General features: G+C 52.4%; 1 protein-coding gene across 6 annotated transcripts in view; it reads right to left on the reverse strand.

Moving 5' to 3' along the window:
- The window catches only part of ZNF618 (zinc finger protein 618), a 147,951-nt gene that overhangs the window by 38,601 nt on the left and 88,760 nt on the right, over positions 1-20,590 (reverse strand). For all 6 annotated transcript variants that reach the window (XM_080667687.1, XM_080667684.1, XM_080667683.1 and 3 more), the window contains exon 3: positions 4,322-4,581. In XM_080667687.1, the coding sequence (XP_080523813.1) occupies positions 4,322-4,581 (260 nt within the window). The remainder of the gene's footprint in view (positions 1-4,321; positions 4,582-20,590) is intronic.

Consider the following 20,590-nt stretch of genomic DNA (forward strand, 5'->3'; position numbering starts at 1 on the left):
AGCCCCCTACCAGTGGCAGTGACGTGCTTTCTAAGAGTGAGGGACGCCCTTCTCAGCACAAGAGTGGCAGCAGGGAGGTAGCAGCAACCGCTACAGCTTGGCAGCCAGCCAGCCTCCCGGGCACTGACGCCCTTTCTGACTCTCCCAGCCTGAGAAGCTGCCAAATGCCACTCACGTGTCCATGACCTGGGTTCATCCATGGGAAGTGCCTCGGATAATGTCTGTGTCATGGGGAGCACTGTGTGTCTGATGGTTGTTGAAGGGCCAGTGAGGAGATGGGGGGTGGGAGGGACAAGCGGGATGGAGCTCTGAGAGAAGACAAATGGGAGGTTCCCTTATGGCACAGCACGGGTGAGCAAACAGGACTGCTATTCTATTCAGCAACAGAGCCCGCTCTGAGCCCTTAGCATGGCACTCAGGAGGCCCTTGGCCCCCCAGAGCCCGGCTCGCCCCTGCTCTCCCTACCGACTGACTGGGGAACATGTTAGCTCCTCGACGCCTGGCCTCGTGGCACAGGGTCTTTTAAAGGGACGGCTCTACCCAGCACTCCACCCCAGGCGAGACCCCAGAGAGCCCTTCCCTTCCAGAGGTGAGTGGGCGGGGGTGCTGTGAGGGGGAGCAGGGCCTCCACAAAGTGGAAGAAAATGTCACCGACCTGCTGTGTGCCTCAGGGCGGCTCTTTCTTCCCGCAGGCCTTCGTTTGCCCTTCTATAAAATGAAGGGGACAAGGGCATCAAATCTATAGCATGTGTAGCCCCACCGCCCACGTCCACAGCTATGGCAGACATCAATAATCAATCATGCCAAGTTTCAACACAGACTCCAATGAGCCGGCTGCAATTACTTGGACTTGGCCCACAAGATAAAATTTACTTGCCATCCTGTGATTAGATGAGTTCAAAGGGTTCAATTCTAACATTGATTTGTGTGTGTGTGTGTTGCCGTTGTTAAATGCTTTTCTTTCCTGGTGCTGAGGCCAAGCCACATTCCTCTGAGCCTGACCCTTGGCAGAAACTACACCCTCAAGGAAGGTAGGGCTGGATGGATGCGAGGGGAGGGGCCATGACCAGCAGGGGGCGCCTTGGGCCTGTTTGGTACAGGTTCTATTAAAAAGGTGGTTCCATTTCTAACTTGTCATTGGCTTTTACACCTTTTCACAAGGGTGTGCCAAAAGCAGGTGACTCAGAAATGTCACAAGATGTTCAAAGTTCCTGAATTCTAGGGATGCGGTACTGGAAGGAGCGCGAGGGACTGGATCAGTTAGTTTTCAGATGAGAAAACGGAGGCCCCATTGGAACCCCTGTCTTCTGGTACTTCATCCCCAAGTTTCTTCTCCATTCTTTTCTCTCTGTCACACTGGCTTATCTCTTACACTTGGCGGGGGGGCGGGGGGGGGCAAAAGCAGAAATATTACTACTCCTTCCCCTTGAAGACGTACTTTTTACTATTAATACTAGCACTAACAATAGCTAACCATTTACTAAGTACAATGTTGAGCGCTTTACATAGATCATTTTTATTGAATCTTCAAATAGCCCAATGCATCAGCAATAGTGAAACCTGAGGCACAGAGAGGTCAAGTAACTTGCCCAAGGTAGAACAGCTATTAAGCCACAGAGCCTGGATTCACTCCCAATCCGAGGAGACGAGTTCGTTCTCGCGGCACGACAGTATTCCCTTCCACTTCCTCCTTTGATCCCCACACCCTTCCAGCAGCCAGGACAGGGAGCATGCCTCATTGAACAGAAGAGGGCACTAAGGCACGGCGAGGCCAAGGGAAACCAGCATGGTGACTGGCATGAGGCCAAGGCCCTGAGGCCTCTCACTGTGCAGGCAGCTGGCCCCGGGAGGGCTCCCTACATTTCCCCAACATGGCTGCTCCAGGCTTTCCCTGCTGAATCCAGACTGCCAGCTCCACCCCAAGATTCAAATTCAACTACCCTTCTGGGCAGCTCCTGGTGAAGGGCATAAAGAGCTAATGGGTCCAATGAGTCTTAAAACACCCCCCACCCCCACCCCAGGTGAACAAGGACATGTCCTCTCCTTGGTTAACTAACGCATCTGGTGGCTAACAGTCCTCAGCCTTGGGGAATGAATATTGATGGATGGAGGCCAGACACGGGCCCCTGCAAAGAGTTTTCTCTCATATGGCACTGGGCTAAGTCCCTCATGCTCTTCATCGAGTGTCTCGGGCTCATCCTCCTTCTATCACATGCTAGCATGGCATTCCCGGCCTCCCCGAGGTTGGGCAGGCCACGTCACTCGTTCTGGCCCATGACTGCATGGAACTAGCACTTCTCACTTTGGGTTGCAGCAGGTTAACTGCCAGTGTGAGTCCCTTTCGTGTTTTCTTTCCCTTTGACACAGGGTGGCAGCATTCCCTACAATGGCTGCTTTTAGCCTGGGTCCAGAGTAGAGTGGAGCCCCTAGCTGACCCACAATGGACATGTAGTGTGACTGAGAAATAAACTTTTGTGGGTTTTAGCTACCAAGATGGCTTTCTTACTTTTGGGATCTTCATTTCTGAGGCATAACCTAGCCCCATCCTGACAGTTTCAGCACCAACGTCAACCCTGTTTCCTAGAAGCTAGGACTTGGCTAGGAGAGCATAGGGACAGGTCCTGGAGCTCCATATCTAAGAGTTCCTAACCTTGTGGCAGACGAGCATGGACCGGGCACCTCTAATGAGAAGTGCCCCAGTGAGAGACAGGGTAGAAACACACCACTTCTGACCAGAAGAGATCAAGGAAGGCTTCTGGGAGGAGGTGGCAGTGTAGTTGGCCTTGAAGGATGGGTTGGATTGGGGCATGAGGAAATGGGCAAAGGCATTCCGAGGAGAGGGAACAGCAAGGGGAAAGGGCGGGAAATGCTGCAGAACAGACTGCACTGGGGTGAAAGGTCTGGGAAGATCAGAAATAAGAAATGAGGCTCAAAGGCTCAGATTACGGAGATTCTTGGTGCTATCCGAAGGCCAAGTTTAAAATCAGGGCGTGACATGCTCAGTGTCCTGCTTTGGCCAAGGCCCCTGGCAGCCGGAAAGGAGAGCAGGTGAAGGCAGGGAGACACAGAGGCATGGTTGTTAGCAGGATGCCACAATGACCCAGGTGGGGCTGATGGTGGCCGCAGCCAACAAAGAAACAGGTAGAATAGGGAGCTTGAGGCTCATTCCCAAGGTTGGAAAGATAAGGCAACAGGACTTGAGCCAAACTTAGGGAAACGGACACAGGGGAAGTTCCCCACCTTGGGCGTGAGCCTAGAAGTGAGGAATGAGTTAGAGCTGGACCAGGAAGGACTGGCAGAGGAGAGGGAGATGGCAAAACTTCTTAAGAACTTCTAAGAACATACTGAACGGGGGAAGCGAGTAGGAAGGCACTCAGAAACAGGCCAGGCGAGGCCTCGATGCCAGGCCGGGGCATGTGGACTTTATCTTACAGACTTAGGTTTGCAAACTTCTGGCCCATGGAATGACTCTGACCCACAGACATGTTTTGTTTGGAACATTTGGTTGCCAACGTTTAAAGCCAAAGGAATTCACATGAAAATTCTCATTTCTGGCATGCGATATGCCCAGAGAGCTGGCCACACTGAGCCAGTCTCCCCACCAATTACAGTCGGCAGCAGCTGAGGAGCGAGCCCCCTCTGCACGTCGGGTGTGGGCGCTCCAGCTGGACTCGGTCCCCGCCACCTGTCTGCCTGGCTCATCCCTCCTTGTGCTAAATAAACATATCTGCTGGGCCTCGGAGGACCTGGCAGGAATGCAGGCAGCCGAAAGGGTATCCCCTGGCTCATGCTGGGAAGTGAGGGGAGGGATGATTTCTAAGAAGCCTGTTTCCACAGAGCTCCTCCGAGCCTGGCCCAGATCAGAAGAGGCGGGGGAAGAAGGTACCAGTCCGCCCCCCATCCGATCCTGGCTGAGCATCTGCTGTGGGCAGGACCTGCACTGGGAGCTGCCCGGGGAGTCTCCAGTCCAGCAGAGGAGGCGGAAATACCGACAGGCATTTGGGACACCAGGCAGTGCAAGCTGCGCTAGACCCACCTGGGGTATGGGAGCCCCACGCATGAGGGACTCACCGGTCTGCAGAATGTTCCAGGCATTTGACTTAAAGCCTCAAAGGATGCGTGATGTTTTGTCACGTCAGGTGGAAAGAGGAGAGCTCTAGACTAGAGCTGTGCTGGCAAAGGTAAGTCTAAGGAGACCAGTTCTTTCACTGAGGGCAGAGGGCAGCCACCACAGGCTCTCAGCCAGGAGGGGCAGAGATCTGGGGCCTTCTCTGCCCAGGACTCCGGGCCCAGCCCCAACACCCTCAGGGCAAGCACTCACCGAGGGTCTGCTGGTTGCGGACGCCGCCGATCACCACGCAGATCTCAGCGGGCACGTCGCCGGTCCCGTCCTTGCTGACCGCCTTACTCTCTTCCTTGGCCTCACCCTGCCAGATCACCTCCTGGATGTAGTCGTCGGGCACCTCTGTCTTCACCTTCACCTCCGTCATCGTTCCCTGCTCGGCACTCAGCGAGGCCTCGGCCGGCACGGGCTCTGGCCCCTCCACCTTGGCGCTCTTCTGGCTGCGCTTCAAGCGCTCCCTGGGAAAGAAGACAATCTGTTCAGTGTGGACCCCAGGCCCACCCCCAGGCCCACCTGGGAGCCCACCAGCCCGGGGGCTGGCACAATCTTTAGCTACAGACCCACCTGTCACATGAACCTCTCCTTTAAGCACGTGGCCATGGCTGCCCCTAAGGGTCCCACAGGGAACCCTGGGGCCCCCAGGAACACAGTTTGAAAATACTGGGCTAGCCTGGCTCCACCACCACCCATTTTACGGACGGGGAAGCTGGGGTCTAAAGAGGTCAGGAACTCCTGAAACTGGCTCTGGCTGATGGAAATAACTTCTCAAGCTTCACATAAATCAGCTGAGAATCTTGGCATAAAGCAGATTCTGGTTCAGTGAGTCGGGGTTTGGCCTGGGATTCTACGTTTCTAACAAGAGCCCCCTGACGCCGGCACTGCCAATCCTCCTTCCGCACGGGCAGCAGCAAGCGTGTACGGGGTTCGATGTGCGAAGTGTCTGGTGCTGTTCTCTTCGCTCCTTGGCAGGAGGCCTAGAGACCTCATCCAAGCTCTTACCTCTCCAGTGTCACAGATGGGGAAACTAGAAGCCAGAGAGGCTCACTCGGTGGAGATGTCCTGGAGCCAACACTTGGCGCTCAACACGCTGGCCTCCAAGTGGCTCTTCAAATATCAGAAAACATCCTCCAGTAAGAGCTGTTCTGAGGTGGGCAGGACATGTGGACACGGAGGCCTAGAGCAGAGCTGTGACTGGCCCAGGGCCACACACAAGATCGGTGGCAGGTCAAGGCACGAAGCCCGGTCCCTGCTATTCACTCCTGAACGGTGTTATCCTAAGGACTCGCTCATGCTTCTGGCAGGAGACTGTCACCACTGCGCCTGTTTCTGAGGTGGGGAAGCTAAGATGTGCACAAACTGGGAAATCAAGTCATATTCCAGGCCCGGGGCTGCTGCCCTGGCCACGCCCAGCCTTCTCCACTGCTCCAGAGAAGCGTCTGCAGGGCGATCTTCAAGGCCCAAACTCCAGGCCCGCTCGGGCAAGACCCACTGGCATACGAACTGGGAAGCAGGGACCCAGGTTCTGACCCAGGACCCACAGTGGACTTGCTGTGTGACTTTGGACAAGACCCTTCTCCTCTCTGGCCTCCACTGTCACCTATCACAACAGCATGGGTTTTATCACATCCGCTGTCCCTCCCAGCTCCCAGCTCTGTCCAGGGTGAAGAAAGTGAAAGTGAGCTGAGAGAGAGGGGGGGGGGGGAGAAAGAGAGAGAGAAGGTCTCAAACTAACAAGGGGGCAAAGAAAGGCCATTGGAGGTGCTATAGACTAAATTGTGTCCTCAGTCCCCCAACTCATATGGTGAAGTCCTAATCCCCAACATGACTGTATCTGGAGAGTCTTGACAAGGTAATTAAGGTTAAATAAGGTCATAAGGGTGGGGCCCTAATCTGATAGGACTGTGGCCTCAGAAGGAGAGAGACAGAGGGATCTCTCTTTCTCTGACTCTGTCCCCACTGTGTGAGGACACAGAGAGGTGGCTGTGTGCAAGCTACGAAGAAGGTCCTCACCAGCACCCAACCTTGCTGGCCCCCGATCTCAGACTTCCAGCATCCAGAACTGGGAGAAAGTGTCCAGTCTGTGGTACTTTGTTATGGCGGCCTGAGTTGACTACAGGAGGCCAGGACTCAGACAAACCGGCCAGGAATGAAAAGGTAGGCAAAGGGGACACCAGCCACTGGCAAGGGCTATGGAGTCAGTCACTTCCGGTGTGACCTGAGCCAGCTACTGAACCTCTGAGTTTCAGTTTTCACATCTGCAAAATGGAGCTAACAGGTTCTCACATGGGTTTCAATCACCTAAGGCTTGAAAAACACGAGCATAGTGCCTGCCTTCAACCGTTCCCAAGACACAGCCGCCATTACTATCCTATCTAATAAAAGAGTAATATGCAAATTAACCATCACTCCGCTACACCCACAAGCCAATCAGGAGCGAATATGCAAATAAACCCAACCAAGATGGCTACGGCCACAGAGAGCAGGAGAGAGGCTTGGGTTTTCCCGGCAATGGAGGAAGCCAAGCTTTCCACCTGCCCTTGCTGGCCTAGGCCTCCACTCAAGGCTACAAAGTTTCAATGATAGAAGATACATAAATTCTAATAGAAATGGCTGCCGCGGAGCAAGCAGGCTTGGCTCTGCTCCAGGCTACAAAGTTTCAATTGTAGAAGATAAATAAACCCCAGATACCAGGGCCTCCGCTTGGGTTGCTGGGGGCGTGGCTGGCCTGCAAACCACCACAGGCTCCTTGCCCAGGCCACCCCATGCCCCCAGAGAACCCCCACCCTGATCCGGGACACCCTTCAGGGCAAACCAGCTGGCCCCCACCCATGCACCAGGTCTCTATCCTATCTAATAAAAGAGTAATATGCAAACTGACCATCACTCCAACACACAAGGTGGCTGACCCAATGTGGTCAAAGATCCTGCCCCCATGTGGACACAAGATGGCCACCACAAGATGGCCAGCAGGGGAGACCAGTTGGGAGGAACCAGGCCTTCAAGGGAGGGCAGTTGTGGGCGATCAGGCCAGCATGGGAGGGGAGTTGGGAGGAACCAGGCCTGCAAGGGAGGGCAGTTGTGAGCGATCAAGCCTGCAGGGGAGGGCAGCTAGGGGTGACCAGGCTGGCAGAGGAGGAAAGTTGGGGGTGACTGGGTCTGCAGGGAAGGGCAGTTGGGGGGGACTCAGGCCTGCAGGGGAGAGCAGTTGGGGGGTACCAGGACTGCAGGGGAGGGCAGTTAGGGGTGACCAGGCCTGCAGGGGAGGGCAGTTAGGGGCAAACAGGCTGGCAGGGGAGCAGTTAGGCATCAATCAGGCTGGCAGGGGAGTGGTTAGGGGGTGATCAGGCTGGCAGGCAGAAGCAGTTAGGGGCAATCAGGAAGGCAGGCAAGTGAGCAGTTGGGAGCCAGCAGTCCTGGATTGTGAGAGGGATGTCCGACTGCCCTTGAGGGGTCCCAGATTGGAGAGGGTGCAGGCTGGGCTGAGGGACACACACCCCCGTGCATGAATTTCGTGCACTGGGCCTCTAGTTATTAATAATGGCAAACTGTTAGAACACCAGGCACTGTTCTAACACCTGGACTCCTCTTATCCTCAGTAACAGCCTGTGTGGTAAGTCCTGGTATTATCTCCATTTTACAGATGAGGAAACTGAGGCACAAGGTGAAATAACTTGTCCAAAGTCACATGGGTACAAAGAAGTGGAACCAAGAATTGATGTAGGCATCCTGGCTCTTAGCTGCAACATACTTAGACTGGGAGAGAAACTGTCAGAGGGACGCCTGCCCCCCTGCTCCGTGGCAGCCCCCATGTCACCATTCTTGCCCTTCAGCATCCGAACAGAGTCAGGACCAAGGTGCTAGTGAGTGTGCAGGAAGACGGAGGCTCCTGGCTTTTTGGCTGCTGCTGCCTCCCCAGATATCCTGAGCTACGGCCCCTCTGCTAAGGTCCAGAGCCCCCCATGGGAGAGCATCATGCCTATTCCACCCCACCCCCAAAAGCCTTTGAGTTCAGGGAGTCCCAGGAGCATTACCAGGACCAACAGGTCTGAGAAGTTACAAGGGCCAGCTATGGCTTTAGGGAGGGAGAATGTTCCTGCCAGCCAGCCAGCCAAACGAGGGGCATGCTTGGGGTGGGGGGCGCCCTGGCCCTGAGGCACTGGAGCAGAGGCTCAAGGCCTGGCAGGATGGGATGTGATGACCTGGGATGGAAAGAGCACCAGGGTTTGAAGTCGGATCATCTGGGGGCCAAATTTCGGCACTGTCCCTCCCAAGCAGTGGGTTTCTGCATGAGTGACTTCACACACACTCATCCCCGCCCCAAGCCTCAGTCTTCACATCCATACAATGGGTAAACACAGCACCCACCCCTCAGTCTTCACATCCATACAATGGGTAAACACAGCACCCACCCCTCAGTCTTCACATCCATACAATGGGTAAACACAGCACCCACCCCTCAGCACTGTGATGCAGAGAGGACAAGGCAATATCTGCATGTGCCTGGGACAGTGGCCCCAGGGGAGATGTTTCATGGGTAGCTACTATCTTGGGGGAGGGGAGTGTGCACAGGATGCGGGGAAGGGTCTTACACGGCATAGACTATAGTGCAGGGCTGGGGAGGTAGATAGACAGGAGTTCAAATCCCAACTCTATCGCTTCCTGGCTGGTGACGCTGAGCGCGCCCCCAATCCTCTCTGAGCCTGTTTGCATATCCATGAAGCAGGGTCCCCACACCTACTCAAAAGGCCTTGTGAGGATCAGATGCAAAAATGTAAATCCAGGACCTTGTCTAAATCGATTCATAGAGGTGATCATGCTGGTGGAAACTGGTGAAAGAAGAGGCTGAAATCCCCATTCCCTAGCTGAGACCACGCGGGCACTCATGGACAGCCAATCCTGCCCTCTCTGAGGCTGGAAGCCAGGATCTGTCTGACCCTCAATGCCAGTCCAGCAAGAACACAGCCCACAGGTCCAGGGGTGGGTGGGGAAGCTGGGCAGGCAGCTGAGGACTCTCCTTGGCTTGGCCCTCGCTGGTCCCAATCCTGGCCTCCCCGAGCACAGCTTCCCAAGACCAGCAAAGAGGCCCGCTGGAGCGGGTGTCCAACCTGCCCGTGTTCCCCACAGCGGAGGTCCTGGGAAGGGCAGGGCAGGGCAGGGAAGGGCCCCTTTCCTCAGCCCTTCTTTCGCTGGCCGTGTTTGGAAGCTCAGCCTGAGTCCTGTGAGCACTTGATCATGCCATCTGAATGGACTCCGTGTCCCTTTCTGCTGGACCTCACTAGCATCATGAAGTCCTGCTGAGAGGGGGAGCTGTTGGGAGTCAGAAAGGCTGGGCATCCATACACCCTGTGACCTCGGGCAAAAGATTCCCTCTCTGAGCCTCAGTTTCCTTCTCTATTAAGGGGGGGACCATAATCCTTGCCAGGACGGGGGCAGATGAGCCGGGGAGCTGGCAGAGTGCAGGTTTCCATGGATGGCAGCTGTCATTATGAGGGTGACATCCCCACCTCCGTGATCCTGCCCTGCTCGCTGGAGATGCAATTAGAACCTCTCTCTGAATGTCCCATCCGCCTTGCACAGGCGATCCCTGCACTTGACACTGGGAGCCACGTGAGCCATCCTCTCACCCACAGGCACAATGGCACACAACATACGCTCCCTTACATGTGACACCCCTGAGGCCTTGCTGCGCGGAGGACACGGCTTCATGCTTTAGATTTACAAGCACAAATGTTGCTTTTCTCGGCTGCTTTGCATTTAATTAGGCGTCCTAATAACAATGGAATCGCAGGAGTACTTACATCACTTTGAATTAGTGGCGCAGCTCCTTCTAACTTCTGCAAAAAAAAATTTTTTTTCATCTATCATTTTTTAAAATAGAGCTCATTATTTTAATTATATCCATTTAAATGTACAGTGGAGCCCTTGGATATTCTCAGCACGAATCATTAGGTATATTAGTGAAAAGCACTCGGAATCTATCTACACGCTGACACTCCACTATCTATTCTATTTGTGTCTCTGTAAAACAGATTTATATATAGATAACTACAAAATAGTTGCTCAAGATATGCTATGAATTTTATATTTAGCCCGAGTCACACTTCAACATAAAATCTAAAGCCGGGAACTGAGAGGCCATTTCTCAGCAAGTACATAGCGTCTGTGGTCGCTGGCTACTCCTCATGCCAGAATGCTGGGAGAGAAGCCAGACCAAGCGGGTTCTTGCCCAAGGAATTCCCCAAGAGCCATCGCCTTTCACTAAGGTGATGGGGTTCTCAAAGTGTGTTCCTTAAAGGCCTAGGGGTTCCTTAGCAGTGGCCCCCAAAGCACTCATGAGGTCTGAATGAGGAGGGTAGTATTAAACAGGGTTCCAAGACCCCTCTCTCTCTGATATGCATAGCTTGGTCTAATGTATATATATTTGGGCTTCTTTCTCCCTGTAGAGGGGTAAGGTGCCCCTACCCCCCCGCCCCGCCCAAATATATGCCCACATCCTAAATCCCTAGAACCTGTGAATGAGACTTTATTTAGAAAAAAAGGTTCTTTCTAGATGTAAATAATGGAGGATTTTGAGATGAGATCATTCTGGGTTATCTGGGTGGGCCCTAAGGCAATGATAAATCCTTAAAGCAGGGGTGGGGAGCATCCAGCCCGCTGGCCACAGAAGGCCCGTGAAATAATTTGGTCTGGCCCTGCCAATGCGTTAGGGGTGAGTTAATTAAATGTTTGACCAACTATAGCAGGTTATTTTTAAAAATATATTTTTATTGATTTCAGAGAGGAAGGGAGAGGGAGAGATAGAAACATCAACGATGGGAGAGAATCATTGATAGGCTGCCTCCTGCACACCCCCACACTGGGGATCGAACCTACAACCCGGGCATGTGCTCTGATCGGGAGTCGAACCGTGACCTACTGGTTCATAGGTCAATGCTCAACCACTGAGCCACGCCGGCCGGGCACAGGCTAATTTTTAAGTTGATAATTTTGTATGGCCCTCGGGTGATGTTATACATATCCAAATGGCCCTTGGCAGAAGAAAGGTTCCCCATCCTGCCTTAAAGGGACACAGAGGAGAGTGGACAGACACAGAGATGATAAGACAGAGAAGGGGTGGCGGCAGCATGGCCACAGGGAGGGATGGAAGGGATGCAGCTGGAAGTCAAGGCATGCTGCAGCCCCCAGAGGCTGGAAGAGGCAAAGAAGATTCTCCCCAGAGCCTGGAGACCTGTGATCCTGCCAACATCTTGATTTTGGACTTCGGGCCTCCAGAACTGTGAGAGAACAAACTTTTGCTGTTTTAAGCCACCCAGTTGGTGGTAATTTGTTACAGCAGGAAACTGATACACTACATCCGACTAAATTTGAAGAAACAGCTCCAAGTGGTTAAGTTTGTAAACCACTGCCCTCCACTACCCTCAGTTTCCGTTTGCTTCGTTCTTACTCGTCCCTGTTGGGCCGGTCCAATGTACCCAGAGAGCCTTCCTGGGGCGGTTTCAGAGCAACTCTCTTCCTCTGGGTGTTACCAGATGGTCCTCCAAGTGCTTAGACCCACCCCATCCCATCTGGCGCTCACAAGAGCCCTGTGGTCCAGAGGGAGAAGCCGCAGCACAGAACGGCCCCCTTCACATCCACATGCTCCGTGTGCACAGGCCTGGTGCACAGCAGGGGCTCCATCAACACAGGGAGCGAATGGCATGCCTGAGGTCACACAACTTCCAGCGATGCGTTTGTTCTGGAAACAATTCTTCCAGCTCCAAGATGGGAACCGGTCCCACGAAACTCTGCAGCCAGAGACAGTGCCACCAAATAACCAATCAGTAGATTTGAGGCCCGAGGACAACTGTCATTTCTGGCCACGTTGGAGGAAGAGTCCCAGGTGATGCCAGGTGCCCAGGAGTCAGACAACTTTGTTACTGGGTACAATGTCCACATCATTCCACCCAAAATGCCAATGCCCGCTGGATTCAGTTTTCTCATGTGCACACTGAGTGGGCTGGACCTCTGTGCAGCAGGTGCGCCTGTCTCCTGGCAGAGGATGGGGAGCAGTGCATCCATCGAACCCCAAGACTCAGCCTGAGGACGCCCCACTCCCTCCAAAGGCTACTGCTACTTTAACCACCTGAAACAATGTAGAGGGGGAAATCTCTAATCACAGCGTGTAAATAATGACTCGGTTAACTCCCTCTAGAATACAACTTCATTAAAGACTCCAGTCATTAGGAATGAGGGCTAACTGGTCTCAAGCTGTGCTTAAGCACACTCTCCATGAACGCACGGCTGCGTGGGGTGTTCAATGAAAGAACGCACATCCAACCACGACTTCGGGGGCTGTGTTTACCCTGCTGCAGGGGCTGACCGCTGGCCAAATGCTCCAACTCTACCCATCGGCCCACCTCCCAAGGATCTGAGTGCAAATGATTATCTATTTGTAGATGTCGGTGGACCCCTCCTTGGCAATGCTTCCAGGCCAATGAGGTTGTTGCCTCCCCCAGTCTGTTCTTCCCAAGACCTCCTGGGACTGCCATGCTCCTCAATCCAATGGTCCCTTCTCACGCCTCATTGAACCCGTCCTTTAACGAGAGCCCCCCACTCTCCTCCGTCCAACTCTTTCCTCACTTGGTTCTGTGCTTGCTGGTGGACCTCTCACCTCTGGTCCCTCCTGTGCCTTCTGCTGATTCCTCTTCACCAGCCCACTGTTATACCTCAACATGCCCCCAGGATCCATTCTAGAGCCTCTTCTATTTTTATCCACACTCACTCCCTAAGGCACTTCATCCCGATTCATACTTTTAAATATTAACTATGTGAAGATGAATAACAAACTGTATCTCCAGCTTGCGCCTGCCCCCTGACCTCCACACCTGCATCACCAACTGCCTAACTGGCACCCACATGGAACAGGTCCAAACTGAGCCGCTGCCACGGCCCTCCCCCCAGTCCACAGACAGTTCTTCTGTCTCCTACCCCCGTGCTTTCCCCACTGACCCGAGTCTAAGACACCCCCAGCAAACAGCTGTAATCTTTCCCATTCCCTTTACTAACGATTCCATCCCTCCAGCTCCTCAGACCCAGACCTTGAAATTATCCTTGCCTTGAATTTACCAGCAAATCCTATAAACTCCACCTTCAAAATATGTCCAGAACCTGAGCACTCCTTACCCTCCATGGCCACCACTCTCGTCCAAGCTGCCTTCCTTCCTCCTGTCTTGTTGTAATAACCTCATAGCCAATCTCCCTGCTCCTACCCCGGCCTGACGCTTCCAAATCCATGTTCAACATAGCAGCCAGAGTGAGCCTATGAAAATAAGCCAGGTCATGTCTCTCTTCGGCTCAAAATCCATTTACAGTTCTGCATCTCACCCAGAGCAACAGCCACCGTCCTCACCTGACCCTCAGGGCTCTGTGACATGCCCCATGTGCCCGCTGACCTCGTCTGCTAACATCCCCCGCCCCCGTTCCTCCTCACTGGCCACACCGTCTCCATGCTGCTCCATGCTGTGCTGTCCACTGTCCCCTGAGCTCACAGGCACGCTCCTGCCTCACTCTGCACCTGCTCCTTCCTCTGTCTGGAATGTTCTCCACCCTCCCACCCGCCAGGTGCCTCCATGGCGAGAGCTCTCCATTCCTTCAGGTCTTTACTCAAACATCCCAGCGCCAGTGGAGATGTGCAGGCGGCCCGATGCAAGGCCTCCGATGCTCCAACCCCTTCCTCACCCGATGTGTCTGCTTAGTATTTGCCCTGGGTTTACCCAACATACTTGTTACCGCTCATCCTCTTCGCTGTCCGTCACCCCAACTATAACATGAGCTAGAAGAGGGCGGGGGCTTTGTCTTGTCATTCATGGTCACATTTCAGCACCCACAGCAGTGCCTGGCAGGTGGGAAGTGATCAGTAAGCACCCTGTTCATTTAAGGACCCAAGGCACGTGCCCTGGAAAGGTCGCCAGTGCAGCCTCCGGGGTGTCTCCCTCCAACATCACCCGCCAAATGTCAATGGTTTAACTGCTCAGAACTGAAGGCAGCCATGTCCACCCACCTTCCCTCGTGGGACATGGGTCGGAGATGTTCCCCAGGAGCCAACGGAAAGAGTGATGCTTATTCCTGAAGTGTCAAAGTCTTATTTATTTCCTTCCCAATGGAAATTCCCGCAAATGCAGCACACTCTTCCTCCTTCCTGAAATGCCAGTAGCCTGGAAACACGCTGACACCAGCTTTTCCCCCTCCAGCTTCATTGAGATATTACTGACACATGACATATGTACGTATGAACTGTACCACGTGATGATCTGATACTGCACAGTGACCCCAACTCCTGAGGGTGCGGGGTCACCGTTCTATCATCAGTTGGCAGACCTGGGTCCTCAGGGCACGGGGTGGGGTGCTGAGGTCTCGGTGGGGCCTGCCGTCTCACACCAGGGGTTCCGGGAATGCCCCTCTGCTTCTAACAGGCTCGTGCCCCCAATGTGCCCACTAATTCCGCCTGGTTCTGAGAGACTTCCAGAGGCAAGGGCCCTACCCCCTGCTTTTTGTATCCTAGTGCCTGGCCCCTGGCTGAATGGTACAAACAGACAGAAAAAGCCCGACGTAAACACACCAGCACGCAGGGTGAGAGGTGCTGCTGGTGATGGTGGCGATGATGACGCAGAGGACGCAACAAGAACAAGGGCAGCTGAGGCGTACTGCGTGGCTACGGTGCCCAGGCAGGGCGCCTCACTCCACAACGCCTCAAGGGTAGGCAGTTTGTTTTCAGAGAAGAAAACCTCGGATCAGAGAAGCAGAGTGACTTTTCCTGATCGCACAGCCTTCTAGTGGCAAAAGCGCGATTCAACCAGGTCTGCCCAACTCCAGCTCTTGGACTTCTGATCATTTGGAGGATTTCTGTTTCCTCTTCTCAACAACTTGTTGAATGAATGAACTAAGAAATTAGCAAATGACCAGAAGCTCCCAGAAATGGGGAACCTATTTCCGAGGCCCCTAGGGCACCATCAGTATCCTGACAGAACGGGGCACGTGCTAGGAGCTGAAATTCAGGGGATCATCTCTGCCGCAGAAGAAAGTACTTGGTGCTGTGTTCACTGCTGACCTCCAACGCTCCTTGACGTGTTTGAAAATGGCCGCTGTGCCCACACATGTCCTTTGGCTAAAAAGAGGCTCCTGTCTTTAGCCGCAAGGACAGAAATCATAACGGGGAGAAAGGGCGCAACGTCCGTCCACTATCCTGGAAGGACAGAAGGAGGGAACCTACAGCAAAACCCCGGTTTCCACGGACCCCGGTAATGAGGCCTGGTCGGTACTTACTATTCTTCCCATGTTTCAAATCTTCACGCCACCACACAGGCCTTAATAACCCTCAGAATTATCTGCACCTCCATTTCTGTCACGTATCACTGATATATTTTAATAAATAGTCAAGTAGAAGAGCTAAGATTAATAGATTAAAACTATTAACCTATTTAACAACTCTTAACAGTCTAGAAATTCAAAACAACCTACAACGCATGAATATACCATTAGCTTGAGATCAGTCTTAGGCACTTAATTGTCTCCATGTTGGTGTCAGTCAGCCACAACGCTGGGCGACACCACAGCTCGGAAAGACAGCGTGAGGATTTAATTATGAAGAGTTAACTCCCTGGTTAATTTAAGCCTAACTTAGAGAAAAGCAGGAGTCTTGAGCAATACTGGGTAAAGCTGGAAATTTCTTTCACGGGTGCCCTGGTACATGGGAGGCTGGCCCGGGTCACTAAAATGTTAGCAAGGACCCTGCAGACTCAAGAATTCTCGCCCAAGTAGGACCCACTCAGTCACAGGTCATAGGGGGGCCCATGCCCACGGTTCTGCATCTTCTGGGGGCACCCATGGGTCCGAAGCAGACCCCAGAGGGCAGGTAACTCAGTCAGTGAAGAGTGAGGCAGTCCCTAAGCTGGTCCTCACGCTGGATGATGTACATACACTCCTTCTCCACCAATGTTATTTCCTGCCGAGGCTCCCATCCCTTCCTCGCACAACTCCTCTGGCCAGTTTCTCCTTGGAATGAAAGGTCCTACCCAACAGGACCACTTCCTCTCCAACATGCTGCCCACACTAACAAGGGATGCCTGGAGCTGTCCAGCTGTCATCTCTCCAATGGCAGTGCCCACAAACCCCGCCCTGACATTACATCTGGCCTCTCCCCTCCACGCTCCACCCGCCAGTCCTGGAGGCCAGCTGATGACATACTGAGGTTTGTAATGTACAGCAGCTCTGTCCACACTCTCGACGGGGAGGACCCAGCCCGGTTCCTCACTGCCCAGAGACACCCCACCCCCCTGACACACAAATGAGACTCCTAACTGCATAGTCCAGGTCTTCCCAAGGTACCAGGATGATAACTAGATGCGTGGACCACTGCCAAGCTCTCTAACCTGCCCACCCCATCCGCTCCTCATGTGTAAGCCGGGGATGTGAACACTAACCACTAAGGGTTGTGTAGAAGATTGAAACACAGAGATGCCTAGTATGGCACCACACACACAGGAGGAGTCCATAAATGGTGGTTTTTCCCCTCCCATCCTTACCAAGCACTTGCCAAAATATGAAAAGTTTGGTGACACTATGAAAAAGACGAGCTCTTAGGCCATGGATGGAGTATTCATAAATGAGTGTAGGAGGGGTTTTTAGGCCCAAAAGGAGCAGCGATGAAGAGGAGAGCCAAGACACACCCTACAGGAGGGGAAGGCAGGGGTGATCGAGGTGGACTGGGCATTCACTGGCATTCTTAACCATCATGTGTTGCCGGCACCTGCAGGAAGCTGAAGCCAAGGGTAAGGATGTTTCTCCCCCACTGGCGGAGCCAGACAGACGATGAGGTTCTGGAAATTTTCTGAGTTGCTTTCTCAGATCAAGGGCCTTTGTCATTAAGGACCTCAAGAAGTGAACAGGTCGGATCATCCTAGTTACCATTCCCAAGCCTGTGCTTCTTCAGGACAAGGCAGGACGTCCAGACGCTCTGAACCGATAGTCACAGCTTCACAGGAGGTTTCTTAACTTGCTCGAAGAGCCCAAGTGGGAGATCCAAGCCGGGCGGGGGGACCGAGCAGAGGTTCCCGCGAGACCTGTCACTTCACTCTGCAGGACCACCCCAAGTTCGAGAGCCACAGTGCCATTTGGCAGAAATGATTCACTGATTTTGATGTGCATAAGGGAGTTGCATTTTGTGGCTGTCTCCACAGAGCAAACCTAAGGGTGTCTCTGAATTTTCAGAATCTGCCCTATTTACAGAGTCTTGGTTTAACAGTTACCGATAAAGCACAGTGAACTCTCCCCACCAAAAAAGCAACGGCTCCCTCTCCTTGTCACACTTTGGAACTTAACTTTCCATGGCAGCCTGCAATTTTTATGATTTTTTGTGGGCCAACTTTGCCCAAAGATTTCCAGAATACACATTTCTGGAAATTAAATAAGCTCCATTAACAGGAGTATACACCTAACGTCAAGATGGAAGACGCAGCCTAAAATACACCCTGAGTCCTCAAGTGATTCATTCTGTTAACACCACACTGGTCACTGATGAGCATCGGGCCCACTGTTACTGGGAAATTTTGTGCAAATGAAGTTAGTTTGGGGCTACTTTTATTTTACTGCTGAAATCCAAAATGCTAAAAACAAGAATATGTTCTTCAAAAAATAATGATGCAGCCACACGCATGCAGTTATCAAATTAAATGGTCCACCAGTGAAAAATCTTGGCTAAAAAGGACAAGACTCAGCCTAGCCCAAAGCCATTTGACTATTTGGGTAACGTTGGACAACTCTATTTCTCAATTCCCTCCAAGGAAGAGGGATGCCAATCATTGCCTCAGAGGGCCTCGGGGAGGATCGAATGAGCTATGTATAAAGTGCACAACACAGTAGCTGGATCATGGTAGGCCCTCAACAAATACAAGCTCCATCCCCACCCATACCCGCCCCCCTTCCTGCTCTCTCTCCAATGTCTAGGCTGTACAAGAAATCAATTGCCACCCCACTGTTACCTTTTCCTAGGAATGGAATCTAGCATGGTGGAGATGTGGTGATAAAACAAGCATTTACTGAACATCTACCATGGGCCAGACATTGTGCTAAGGTATATATCTCATTATTATACTTAATAATAATAACATTAAGTTATTATTAACATTATTATCAATGACAGCACTATCAGAGAGGTACTAATATAATCCCCATTTTAACGACAGGGAAACTGAAGACAGGTAACGAGCCCAAGGTCACATACCCAGGAGGTGGGCAGTGCCAGGATCTGGGCTCTTCAACACTGAGCTAAGCTGCCTGGCCCTTCGCGGGACTGGAGAGAGGACAAGGAAGTTGGATGCCTGGCAGACCAGGCATGGAAGTGGGAGCCACAGGGGTTTACGGCTGCTCCACACCCTCCCGAGCCCAAGCGGGAGGCTGTGCACTGTGGATGCAGAACTCACACAACCCAGCTTTGCAAAGCTGCATTCCTTAGGCCTGACTAAAATAACCTTTTAGAAACTCTCATTGAAGCCTACCTTCTAAGGTCCTGAACATTAGCAACACTTCGTACTACATCTTGTCTCCTGCGATTACTCTCCTCCTGGCAGCCAGAATGATCCTTTTAAAACCAAATTCATGCCCCTCTTCTGCCCCAAATCCCCAGTGGTTCCCCACCTCCAAGGCGCTAAAGAGCCACATCAGCCTCCTTGCTGTTGCTCCAATATGATACACAAATTCCTGCCTCAGGGCCTTGCACCTACTATTCCTGCACCTACTATTCCCTCTACCTGGAATGTGCTTCTCTCATGATTGCTTGGCTCAGTCCCTCCTCTCTTTCAGATCCTTGTTCAAATGTCACCATCCTGGGGATGCAATACTCCCTCTGGTTCAGTAATCCCCCAGAGTGCTTTTTACCACCTGACATACCACATGTTTTATGCATTTATTATGTCTCCCCCGCTTCCACTAGAACACCACCTCCATAAGGCCAGGGATGCTGTCTGCTGTGTTCACTACTATATATCCAGCACTAGGTCATAGGTCAGACTCTGGCACTTAGCAGGTGCTCAGTAAGTATTTGTGGAATGAATGACTGAGAGTGGTTTTTCATCTTCCGCCGGCCCCAACAATCTCCCTGTCTACTCAATCCTGATCACTTGGTTAGGCAACGAACACATGAGTCCCTTAACCTCTTCCATCCCTGGTTTCCTTATCTCCAAATGAGAGCGTCGGAGTAGCTTATCTACAGAGTCCTTCCACGCCTGAAAACCTTCAACTGACAACAAAAGGCAGTAATTCTTCACTACAGCAAGCCCGTAGCTTCATTTACTTGGTTATAGAAACCACATTTCCTTTAGTATTTTCCCCAGCCAAGGCCCCACAGCCCCCATGCCCTGAGAATAAGTGAGGTTTGGCTGAGCTGTGCTCTGTGACTTGTAACCTGCACACCAGGTCAGCATTAACCTCAAGTGCTGGGATCACTGGTCTTGTAAAATCGACCCAGGTTGGGTTACAGGGAAATAAACCAAACCACATTCGGTTGTCTCTTAGGATCAGAAACACCATCTCTCCTTGTCCCCCTCAATTTCACACTGATTCCTGAGCAGCCCATGCTGTTGGTTTTGGGGTTTAGCCAGAGGGCCTCTAGAGAAGTAACGAAATTGGGTGTTCTGGGCCAAAAGGAAGGTGCTGGGACGAAATAGACCCTGGTGTATAAGAGAGTGTGCTGTGGCACGGCTGGGAGCTCAGTGGAAGCCTATGTCAGAGGGTCTCAGGTCCTTCAAGGTCACCCCATCTAGCCTACCTCTGACCCCAGGGAACCTTGGGGCTTTGTTTCCCCATCTGAAACAGGGACTAAGGGAGTCTAATGCTCCACAAAGTGCCGACAAGTCTAAACCCCACTCGGCCATTCTAACCCAGGCCAGGGTCAAGTTCACCAGCATCAGCTAAGGCCTTCTCTTGATGTTTAAGGCATAAGTCACTCCTCAGATTGAATGCTGGGTCACCGTATAACATTACTGCTTTGGTCTTTCAAAGACGCACTGCTAGCTTTACTGACAGAATCAATAGAAACTCACTTGTTAGCTCCTTTGGAGTCCCTGCCTTTTTGACAAGCCCACAGCCTATGGCAGAGCCGTTGGCCCCTAACAGTCTCCGCTAACACCTATTAACTGATCACTTCATACCAAGGAGTGAGAGGGCACCATGGTTAAGCATATGCATTGGAGAAGTCAGACCTGGGTGAGCATCCTGGCAGAACTACTCACTTCCAACGGGGCAGCCTGAACCCCAAACACATCTCTGTGCCTCCGTTTCCTCATCTGTAAAGTGGGAATAAAGCACCTCCACTTAGGGTTGTTATAAAGAGTACATGAATTAATAGTAAGTTAATATATGTGAGTCACGTAGTCGGGACATGTAAGTGCTGACTCAATGGTAGTTATTATTATTAGAAATTTCTTCAAATTACAC

This window comes from Plecotus auritus (assembly GCF_963455305.1).
Source record: "Plecotus auritus genome assembly, chromosome: 5".
NCBI classification, from domain to species: domain Eukaryota; kingdom Metazoa; phylum Chordata; class Mammalia; order Chiroptera; family Vespertilionidae; genus Plecotus; species Plecotus auritus.